Source organism: Scomber scombrus, chromosome 2 (assembly GCF_963691925.1).
Source record: "Scomber scombrus chromosome 2, fScoSco1.1, whole genome shotgun sequence".
NCBI classification, from domain to species: Eukaryota; Metazoa; Chordata; class Actinopteri; order Scombriformes; family Scombridae; genus Scomber; species Scomber scombrus.
In genome coordinates, this window is record NC_084971.1 from 26719888 (window position 1) to 26732387 (window position 12500).

Below are 12500 nucleotides of genomic sequence, written 5' to 3' on the forward strand. Positions count from 1 at the left end.
GCTCTCCCTATCCCTGGCACTCGTCATGCAAGTCTAATGTTCACAATGGAAATAATGTGCATTAGTGTTAAACAAGACAGTGACGGAGGTAGTGGTGTCCATGAGGTCAGAGAAACAAGCTTGTGACAGGAAGGCCATGAGTTCAATCTCCAGACCGGCAGACTAATACTGGGTGGGGAAAGTGAAAACAAAGCGATTGGACCTTCCTCCAGACCACCACTGATTGTCCCTTGAAGAAAGACCCTTAACCCAGTGTGCTCCTGTCTCCTTTGAGGCCAACTTTCACCAGCTCTGGAGACTTTGTAAAATGAACAATAGCAGCAGGATTTAACTAATTTTTCTCATTCAACTTCTCAAATACATCTGCGCATGTTTGAGCTGAAATCCAATCTGAGATGCGAGAGTGGAAAACGGCAAGAAAACCGTCACAAATTAAGTGTTGAGAGCAAGCTGGCCATGTTTAACATCGACATCACAGTATGTAAATAAGAGATGTCGTAGCATCTCTTATTTAGCATGTAGCATAATATGTCCCCGTAAAGCATTTAGGCTATACTGTTGTTTAGCCCAGACACACATGTCCTGTTAAAGGAAGTGTTTAACATTTAGGGGAATGCCTTTTCACTTTCTGGCTGAGAGTTCAATGAGTTTATTAATTTTAGTCTTCTGAAATATGAAGCTACAGACAGGAAAAGGTTTGCTTTGCTTTTCCAGCTGACGGTAGAGATACAGAAAGTAAATACGAAATTACATGCAGCAAAGGTACACAGGTGGTATCAAACCAGGCATGTTCCAGTTAAGTTTAGCGTCTTAACCACTTGGCTACTGGATGGGGCCATTTGTCCATTTTCATCTTCATTTTTTGTACAGATTTTTTTTAAATCAAGATACAGCATAATGTATTAATTTGTTTAGTTTAGCTTAAGATAAAGACTAAAAAAAAGGCTGCGCACGACCAAGAAATAGTCCAACACATATCCTCCTGTAAAGATAAGATAAGATAAGATATTCCTTTAATAGTACCTCAGTGGATATATATTATATAATTATTGTAGTAGCAAGTGGATAGTAAAAAGATAAAAGAGCATTGGTAGAGAGAATTAAAAACAATAAAGAATAAGTACACAAGCATTAAAAAGGACACCCGAAGGGCCTCAGTTAGAAATGCTTGTTTGAAAAAGGCACCAAAGGCCCTAACATTTATACATTTTAGTGACATCACCTAGATGAATATAATGTGTTCAGCATAATTAACAATAATTTTCAGTCATTAATTAAGTAGTAAGTTAGTAGTTAGTTAAGTAATTGTCTGCAGTTTTGGGAAAAGCCCCTCCGTGTTTGACTGAAGGTAAATCCAGCTTTAAACTACAGATACACAGTTTTAACACTTAAAGCAAAAAGACAATGGAGAGTGTGGATGATTAGCTGGAATTCAGACTTATGAATAATTCAGTTTAATACGACGTGAACCAATAGTTTGTCAAGCCAGTTCTGCTTCATCATGCCATTCAGCTACTGTGGGTTTCAACATGCGAAAGCAATCAGCTTCTCTTATGTGTTCAGGGCTCAGCTGTCACTTGTTGTAGAATAATTGCTCAATTTCTTGTTACTTCAGCTTTCTTTTTTTTGATTCAGAGTTTATGTGCAGCACTTTGACCTCCTTACTAACAAAGTTATAAATGCTTTCATCGTGATGAATGTACTTTATTGTGTAGATTCAATTTATTACGTCATTAAATGTGATGCTTTCACATTCACTATGAGTCGAAAGAGTGCTCTGCATAGCTGATATGCAGGCAGGGCTGGGTGGGTTTATTGTTATGTTTAATTCTGTAGTTATTCTTTCATTTCCTCGAGCTGCTTGAGTTTTTTTGTGTTTGTGTGTTTTATTTATTAGATTGTTGTAATTATTTTAATGCATATTGAGTTTAAATGCAAGTAAATGAATTACACTGCTTTGTCTATAAAATCGTGTGACAAAATGTGTAAAAATAACTGACTTCTGTGCCTTGTGTGTCTGTGTGTCTGTGTGTGTGTGTGTGTGTGTGTGTGTGTGTGTGTGTCTGTGTGTCTGTGTGTCTGTGTGTCTGTGTGTCTGTATGTCTGTGTGTCTGTGTGTCTGTGTGTCTGTGCGTGCGGGTATTTCAGAGGCAGCTGTTTGGCATTCAAGCACCAACTTCCGTGGAACTGACTGGTTTGAGGAAATACTTTAATAGCTACACCCTGCAGGGTCGCAGAAATGTACATAACACACACGCACATCTTCCATTAAACATGAATTTTGACAAAGTTAACACATAACAAGCTCACACAGTCACTAATGTGTCCTCATCTGCTCCTTTTACAGTGTGTCGTGGCTACTTATGGGGTCCTGGTGGTAACAGCAGCTGCCTACATGATGCACAGGCAACACAAAAAGGAAAACCAGACATCCAGCTCCACAGCGTGAAGGATCAGCGTCTTGGAATAACATTTATATTGGCATTATTTATAATGTAAGGACAAAGAATGAAGAAGTGACGCTGCCTATGCGTGCGGGACTGCTAACATCTGTACTGTACTTTGTGAATAAATGTTTATCTATCTCTAAACGCTTCATGGGGTCTGATTATTATTCAGTGTTATCAGAAGCAGTCACACTGGTTACCATGGTATCATGGTGTGTGTAGTAACATTGTTTCCCCACAACATGTTAAACTGCTGCTGCAACTAAGCAGTTTTTATTCATTTTTAGATGATAATTTATTGCCCACAGAGCCTGGTGTGCCCAAAATCCTACAACATTTTGTAAGTGTTAAACTAGTAACCCTGACAATGATCAGTATGTATCATTGTATTTAAGTCCACATTTAGGATTTTAGGTGTTTCAAGTTTAAGTTTTACAGTCTGAATAATTTCTAAATGCAGTCACTTCAGCGCCTGTTGTTTGGTGTCCCTCAAGGGAAAATTTGTCTTCGTCGCTAGTGGTACATACAGCTAAATATAGAAACATATAGGTACATAATCTCAATATGTATAAACATGATGAAATTCACTATCATTAATTGTTATTAGATATGTTTCCTAAAAGACACAGAATGGAGCAAATCAGAGCATAACTAAAATAATTAAATGTTTAAAAATGGAGATGCGAAGGAGGCCATACATTAGATATCCAGTTACAAGTTAATTGTACCCTGGTCCATAAAAAATGACCAACAGGTAGTTTAAAGGTCAAATTAGTCCCGTTTTTATCAGTGTCATGGAGGTGGGGACAGAGGAGAAACCTGAATGCCTGTCCTTTTTACGTGTTGACTGCACCTTTTGATCTGTTCTTTTCTCAGTGGATACGCAGGTCTGCACATCAAGACACAGACATATGAAGAAACTGGGTAAGTCTGAAACTTTGAAATTGTCACCAAGGTCTGATAATGTATACATACTGGTATTTCCTATAGATGTATATATTAGTGTCGTGGAATTTTAATTTTATATTGTTATATATTCATGTATACACACCAACAGATGCAACACATTTATTGTATACATCCCCTGTTTTAAATAATCCAATAAATGTCATAAAATTATTTTTATGCTATGATTGTTTTTTTGTTTAAAATTTTTTTTTTTTTTTTAAATCTTGCATCATAATGTTTAAAGCATGTAATGATTTTTGCAGGGGTTTTTTGTGTTAAAATTAATGTGTTTAAATAAGATATATGCCCTACACACACACACACACACACACACACACACACACACACACACACACACACACACACACACACACACACACACACACACACACACAATATACACACAAAACTGCACACACATTTATCTGCACATCACGTGATTTACGGGAATCGTCTGCGAGCAAAGTGAAAGCGAAAGTAGGCTACTTAACACCTGAACGTTAGGGCGCGCGCGCATGCCTGTGTGTGCGTGCGCGTGCATACTACGTGCGTGCGCTCATGTACTCATCCTAATGAAGATTAATGACTTTTCTGCAGCCGTAACCCTGTTTGCACCAGCCAGACTATATGGTGTGGAGAGTGCCCGGCTCCTCCCACCAAACGCTGCACTTCAAATTTAAAACCGAAAGTAAGAGTCTCTTCAATCGAGCTGCGACCTTCTGCAGAGAAACTGACAGCTCCTCTCTCCTCTCTGGACTCAAACACACTCCGAACTGTCAGTTGCTTGCATGTAAGTACGGTTTTTTTTAATAGCTTAAATACTGCAGAAATGATTGAGGTGTGTTTTATGTGTGTGCTGAATATTCCATCTACACTCCCACGGGTAGCATCATTTTGTAACAGAATCAATTAATCAAATCTGGGCGCTCCTGCAGCTTTCATGAATGCATATTTATGAGGAAAAAAACCCAACAATAAATAAGCAACTTTAGATTTTAGTCACATTATTATGAAGTTATGAAAACTTTGTCAGCCAAGTCAGCGCCTGTTTCTGGATTAAAACCATAACAAACTCCACGTTATCAACATGTCATACCTTTTTTTTTTTTAAGCTTAATTTAATACGTTTTAAATATATTTGACTTCATTAAAAAATTGCATTAATAGTGACAGAATGATCTCTACGATTTAGAGATTGAGTAAACTGTCTGCACTTGTGCTGCAGTCCGTCAACATGTTAACACTTTTTTTTCTTTCGTTGTTGTCACTGAACTCTGGCACAAATTGGACCTGAAAATGAACAGTGACTGTGTTGGTGACTTTCTGCCCTTTATAGTTTTAATTTCAGGGTATTTTCATCAACTCTGGGAGAACCGTGCAGGGATCGTATTACTCTGTTATTGTCCTGCTGCATTGTTTAAATCAATTATTGGATGTATAAATATGAATCAGTCAATTAAACCTTGTTTCATAGAGTTTAATGCAGTTTGAAGCACTTCACAGATGACTAACAACCTGATAATAGCACAGATTAAAAATGAAAGTTAAGCCTTAAACTGCAAAGTCATTGTTTGGTGTACAAACATATAACGATAGAAAATATTCTGTTATAATACAGACTACACTGAGAAAAAAAAAAACACCCCAGAGATACCAATGTAAACTAGTCAAATTAGACACAGTGTAGTTTCTCTGTATTTGGACTGAGGGAGCAGTTTGTATTTTTTTTAAAATAAATAAATAAATAAAAAGTGCCCTAGAGGAAAACTTCAGTGACATATTTTCTTCACTTTTAAAATAAAACTTGAGATCCTCTGTAGTTTTTTGTTTTTTAAAACTCTTTGACAGAGAAAGTGAAAGTGTTACTGTGTCATTATCTGACATCCGCCCTTCTCAGTGATTGATGAAGAGGTGCTTTATTGTTGCTTTATTGTTAGTCACATGATCTGTAATTCTCCGATGGGTGAGCACACACACACACACACACACACACACAAGTTGAAACGGTCCTAAATGCAGTGCAGTGGAATATACAATTAAAAGACAAGGCTGCGATTTTCTCTGTTTTCTTTATTGTGAACAAACCTCGTGTGCAGAGCCGAATCAACATTGAATGGATCCTGCTTACAAATGTATCCAAAATATCGTATTACTCCGTAACCATATGCCCCCATTGTTTTTCAGAAACCATTAAAAACACAACAGTGAGTCACATAGCGGCACTGAGTGAAATATTCCTCCACCACAAAGGGTTTGGTTACCGTGGTTTGATATTGGTAATCCGCTTGATCGTAAAATGGTCCGTAAAATATGAGAAAACTAAGAAAAATGTTGATCAGTGTTTCCCAAAAGCCCAAGGTGACGTCCTCATATGTCTTGTTTTGTCCATAACCTGAAGATATATCAGTTTTCTGTCATAGAAGATAAAAGAAGCAAGAAAATATTCACATTTACGAATCTGGAACCAGAGAACTCGACATTAAAAAAAAAAAGACTTAACTTGATTATTTGATTATCAAAATAGTTGCCCATTAGTTTAATAAGTTGGCAACTAACCCTAACCCTAATCGTTGCTCTACAGCGATCACATTTTCAGCCACAGGACAGCATTTCCTTGTACGCCAGATGCCACTGAGCATGTGTGGGATGTGGTTCACTAACTTCTTGGGCTACATATATTTGAGAAACGTATAATGTGGCACAAAGTCAACAAGTTTTTATTAAATCTTTTTGGAAAACAACAGAGCTCTACAGGCACAGAGGGATGACATATGTCAGGCTTTGTATACATTTCAGCCTTATCCTTTAAATGTGAATATCTGTGTTTCAGCTCCATCACAGGACAGAGAAGAAGATTCAGCCTCTGCTCTCTTCCGGCGCTCTGCGATGCTGCTGTTGAATCTTTATTAAAAAATCATAAGCTGTTGTTTGAGAGACATGGAGTCTCAAAGAGGACCGAGCAGCAGGTGACATACCCGAGAGGAGTCGATAATGGAGGATCTGCCGGTGAACAGAGGAGGAACTGGTGCAACAGATGGCCAAGAAGAGGATTCTCCATTCTAGGATGGTCAGAGACAATCTTGATAGAACAGTAGTACAGAACCTAGAACAGAACCGTGCAGCTGAGACACAGAACCAGAGTCGGCCTCCTGAAGAACCCGCGAGACCCGAACAGCCCCAGAGTCCTCAGGGAGCTGAACCAGAGAGCCGAGAGCCGTCTAAGAAGCAACTAAGTCTGCTGCACTGGAGACAATTCCTGACTCAACACGACTCGGAGGAAGAAGCAGAAACCTGGAACCAAGTTAGTACTCAGACTGTTTATTTTCTACAAATAACAACTTTTAAAAAATGTGACTTTTTCGGATTTGTTTATTTTTAAACTGCAAAATGTCTATCTCTCTTTATCACAAGGAAGTCAGACATGAATCGAGACAATTTCACTAAATGTTCTGTTGATGTTTTGCACATGCCTCTATAAGTACCCTTTCCAGTATGAGATGACTAATGAAAATGACCTATGATGTATTTTTCACAAGGAGCTTAGTTTAAGTCTTATTTAAGTCAGGGGTGTGGGATGTGTGACCGGGTAGCCTGTTCCAATAATGATACTAATACTACTAATAATAATATGAATAAATATTCTAACTATAATTCATAGTATTATTTGTTTTTAGGGAGTCATGTAGATGCAGATTTTTATTCCAGCCAATTCTTATTGATAATAATTAATGCATAAAAATAACTAATTCAACTAAGAACAAACCACAAACATGTACAGTAATACAGATTTTTGCATGCATTTTAATTGCTGACAACAAAATGTGACGTGTCTGCTATGTTTGTGAAGTTAATTCTCTTCACTATTTATGATCTATGGAGTTTGCATATCAGTTTATCTGTATGAAATCCTCCAGAGAAAACAAAGCCACACACTATATCACTCTGGTAAAATTCTGACAGCAAAAGTCAAAAGATATTTTCAGTGTAATTCTTTTCTCACAAATCAGACCCCAGTGTCTGAACACATGACTGCTGAATGATCTGCAGACATTTGTGCAGAGCATTAGTAGTATTATTTGTGGTAGGAATAGGGCTATTACAGTGTTATTATTCATAAAGTTTTACATCTCTTAAAACGTAACATTGCAAGTAGCATCACAGACATTCCCAGGCAACCAGAAGAATTACATGATATGATAAATAAATGGCCCTGAAGCAAAAACATAATATTGGAAAAGTGATTGTTAAAACTAAATGTGAATAGAAAATATTTGAGGTTTTAAAAACAAAAACAAAAAAAAACTACCTTGCAAACTTTCTGGTTTTTGTCTAAGGTGCAAATGATAGAGAAGCTCTAAGATTAAATTCATAATAATTATTATCATAATAATAACCTTAATAATAACCTTTTTCTTTCCCATTGTGCCTTGGACATACATATAGATGATCAATATTTGTGACTAGCAAATTGTTGTTATTGATTTACAGTTTTTCACATCATCAAATTGATTTAAAAAATAAGATTAACATGTTCACATAAATTAAAACATTATGTGTGACTAATGGCTACACCACAAAAAGCTTTATCATTAATATCATCAAACTCTTCAGTCACTTTTTTGGGAATCCTCGAAAGGTGAATTCAGGACTTCTTTGAGAATATTTTCATGATGTTTGTGAGTGAAGCTTGAGAGATTTCACTGATTAACATCTTCAACAACAGGATGGAAACCAGCTGTGTTGTGTTTGATTTACAATGTTCTGATCTATACGTGCAACATGTTTTTTTAAGTTTTAACAAGTTTAACACTGCCTTCTGTATATGTTTACAAATCATTTCCACTTCCTGTTTCTGCTGCAGCCGGTGCCCAGAGACAACACTGAGACCTTGCCCACACACCTCCGTCCATTCAGCAGCTTTGCAGAGTATAAACTTGTAAAACACACTTACCAGCAGCTCCAGTACAGTGGATACTACTGGGGACCAATGACAATGGAGGAGGCACATGAAATACTCACACGCGCACTGCTGGGCACATTCCTCATCAGGTAATCCACCACTTTCATTTTCATTTTTTAAAGATTGTTTTATCTCCTTCGACTGTTGTTTTGCCTGAAACATTGTCCACATCTCCCTTAATAGTGCTGACTTCAGTGGTTTCTTACCTGATAAATAAACATGAAATAAAACAAATAAATTAATAATGTTTATATCAATTAAACACTGTCCACTCTATGATGTATAATATTCTATATATGTATAACATTTATAACCTACTATAAATTGTAAGTTAAATCAAGACTTATATACTATAATATACTATAATATAAGTATTTAATACATTGTTTACACACATTATAATGAAGTTATAACAACTATAACAGCATTTGAAATTTGTTTTAATGTACAGAATTTTCTATGCTAGAAAACATATTTTATTTCATTACATTTCATTTACTATAATTAATGATATTTTATTTCTATTCATTATCTTTTATTCTCAGAACTTTATTCAATAAGTAAACAAACCACAAAACAGAAGTGAAAAGTTATTAAATAAGGCATAAATCAAAAATAGCTTATAAACAAAAATAAATCTGTAGCAAATAATACAATTACTTTAAGAAAATACACATAAGAAAAGCTGAAGTACTAAACTTGTAACTTTAACTTCTTTCTTATTGTCAGAGGAAATGATTGTTTACACTTACTGTTAAGTTTGTTTTTTTAAAGCAATGATTTCAGCTTATTATGTTTGCTCCTATAAACATTTTAGGGGCTTTTTTGTCTTTATTTGTTAGTACATGTCAGAGAAGCTGACAAGAAACAGGGAGAGAGAGAGGGGAATGACCTGCAGCAAAGGGACGCTGGCATTATGTGGCATGAGCCTTAACCACTCGACTACAGAGGCGTTCTAGCTCCTACAAACATTTAACTTTAACCAAATCAGTAATTCAAATCAATTCGACTTGTGCTTGGGCTCCTTTGTTTTTGTAGACCATGAAAACCAAATAGCACATGTTCAAAACACAAAACAAATTCAGGAAGGATGTGATCCACAATAAGCAGTGATATCAGAGAGCCTTCTAATAAGATATATAAAAATAGAGACAATATCCTTCTGAAATAATGTCTAAATGCGTCTGATAGGGTTTTGATTGTGTAGCAAAACAGATGTGAGCATTGTTGAGCAGTATTACCATTACTACACAAAGATGTGCTGCCATTCATTATGTTTTTACACCAGCATCCGCTCCACAGAAGTTATATAAATACATTATAGTGAGTTATATACCATTTAATACATGTTTATATACTGCTTATAAATGATAAAGCGTTATCCAGTCATCTGTTGTATTCAATTAGGGTGTGTTTAAGTAATGTTTAATTAATTTTATTCTATTTTAATGTCCCTCTGTACCTATTTTTTTAGTGTAAAACTTCAGTTTAAAAACCAATTCCAATTACATGTCCTATAAAAAGTATTATACCACCCCCCAAAAAAACAAAAGTTTATAGAAAGTGACTGTTTGTTGCTGTGGTGTTGCAGAGACAGTGGCCAGCCAGATGTTTTCTTCACTCTGAGTTACCAAAGCGATGACGGCCCGACTAGTGTTCGTGTCTTGGTGAACAACCTGCTCTTCAGTCTGCACGGCAGCCACAAGACTTTCCCTTCACTCTTCGCTCTGCTCAATTATTACACCGGCTCTTCCTGTAAGCTGACCAGGCCGTATCGCAGGCAGCGGCCGGAGAGCCTGAAGCAGATGTGCAGGAGGGCTTTTATACGCACTTATGGAGCAGACAGTACATTACCTGGACTCAGCACTCAAGTGAAAGACTATGTTCGTGCATATCCTTACTGTATATAGTATATAATAGTTAGTTAGTTAATTAGTTAGTCAGTTAGTTATTACAGAAAATAATCCACATTACACTTTTCACTTTTTTTCTGAAATACCTGAAGTAGCAACAACAGGGGAAACAATGAGCAAGGCATCCTATTTAGGGCTGCTAAATATTATGTGTATATATAGAAAGAGATGCTGTATGATATTTATCATAAATATCATAAGTAACACAAATTCATCTTGAGTATTTGATCTTCAAGTTATTCACAAATGATTTGCACACATTATCAAAACGGTATGCAAGGAGTTACAATGTGTGGCTCATGTAATGTTTTTTTAAAATGTTTTAATTATAACATTTACATTAACAAATCCTCACTTATTATCTGTGAATGTGGAACCAATTTCAACAAATCCTGTGTTTATGCTGCACCAATGCCACCAAAATGTTAAAGTTTGCTGCTGTTTAAATCTGTATTCATTGATTTCCTCCTCTAGGGGCCAAAAAAAACATCAAAATAAGCTGATATATTGCCAGTTTATAAATGTATGACTAAAACGTAGATGCGAAGAGTTGTCATTTTAGGGTGGAGCCAAATCTGAATATGTTTTTTGCAAAGGGACTAATATATATATATATATATATTTTTTTTTTAAACTATTTGTTTTGGGGAAGAAAGAAAAAGTCAAATAACAGCATTCAGGTCAGTTACTTCACTATCTCAGTCTCCCTCTGTTCTGCTGTGTTGTCTGTTAGCAGCTATCAATGAGGAGGGTCACACCCACCTGCTGCATAATGCACATTTCCTTATTTGGACATCACTGCCAGAGTTGGGGATGTTCCCTCAGAGATAAAACTGAGCTACAGATATATGTGAAGTGGCCTTAAGGGACTCTTCATAACCTCCCCTGCAAACCAATAATTGCCCTTAAACTCCAAACCTTTTAGGCTGTGCTGTCTCTGTGATAGTGTATAAATAGGAAAAGATCTTTTTATGCAGTGGTGTGGAGGTGAGATTTAGCTCAGTAGTCCATGAAGTTTTCTGTAATCGGAAAGACTTGGAAAGTTTATTTATGAATACTTATTTTTACACTTTAATATCCTAAAATCAAAAGTGTGATGAAAAACAATTAATTTTGCTGCCTCAACAAATATAAAATACAAACACAAATAGATAAATAAGAATATATCTATTTTTCGATTCTATCTGAATAGAAAAAAATACAAATAGAAATACTGGGCTCTCCCCACATCCCTACTACTTACACATCCAGCACTCACAGAGGAACATTATGATTTATTTTGAACTTTTTCTGGCCACATAATGAATGTAAGTCTATTCTCTTTTACCATGCTTCTTTATGGAAGCCAAAAGCCACCAAGTTTGCAAGATCATGAGTTAATTATCTCATGATCCCAGGATAACAGGGTTTTTTTTTGTATAATGAAACAAATACCTCACCAGTTGTTTTGTTTACGGATGAAAGAACAATCCAGCTAATCCGTACATTTTATCCAGTTGACAGTATCAGCAGGATTACTGAAATACACACCTCTGAAGTTGCAGCTAGTCTTCTCATTAAATGAGGAAGATTCGAAGGATGTACTTAAATCATCCTGTTATCTTAAGAAAATGACCTTTTGTTTTCTTAAAATAATCCGTCATCCAGAGAAAATAATTTTCTAAAGAGATCAACCAAAATTATTGCAACCTTGGCCGCTTTCGGCTTCTATAGTTTTGGTCTCCACCGATTTAAGAAATATGTATCTTTGATCTTCACAATCTAGTAAATCAGGTACGTTTATCTTACTGAACCGTACCGTACTGAACAGTACCAAAACAAATCCACCAAAAGTGGCTAAAAGGCTCCAAAGGGCTGCAGAGCTGGTGATATATCCCTGTGAGTTTATCACTAACAGTCACTTGTTTCACATTAGATGTAATCATTGGATTCATCACTTATAAAAAAGTATTGATTAATGCAGTTTTAAAGTTCGGACTTTGATCCGCTGTTCTTTTCTTCAACACTTGAAATTGTCTTTTTATTTGTGTTGTTAGTGTTTTCAGTGCTGTTTAATATCAAACATTGTGGAAGTGTGAGATTCTCTGTAATATTGTGTTAATACTTAATAAATGTTTTACTCTAAAAGCATGCAGTTGAAGTAAAGGCTGGATTTGTGATGGGTGTGTACTTGGGCAGCGGGATTGGAGACACACATGCAGATAGTGAGGCAGAACAGGTGTGGAAAGTGAC

The 12500-nt window shown here is 36.1% G+C and overlaps 1 protein-coding gene across 1 annotated transcript; it reads left to right on the top strand.

The window, feature by feature from the left end:
* The first annotated feature begins 4030 nt into the window (after positions 1 to 4030).
* Positions 4031 to 10674, top strand: LOC133994956 (suppressor of cytokine signaling 1-like). The gene is made up of 4 exons (XM_062434202.1): positions 4031 to 4185; positions 6226 to 6696; positions 8257 to 8444; positions 9947 to 10674. Exons 2-4 carry the CDS (start codon positions 6430 to 6432, stop codon positions 10263 to 10265), a joined length of 774 nt encoding a protein of 257 aa, XP_062290186.1. The 5' UTR covers positions 4031 to 4185; positions 6226 to 6429; the 3' UTR covers positions 10266 to 10674.
* Positions 10675 to 12500: the final 1826 nt, after the last annotated feature.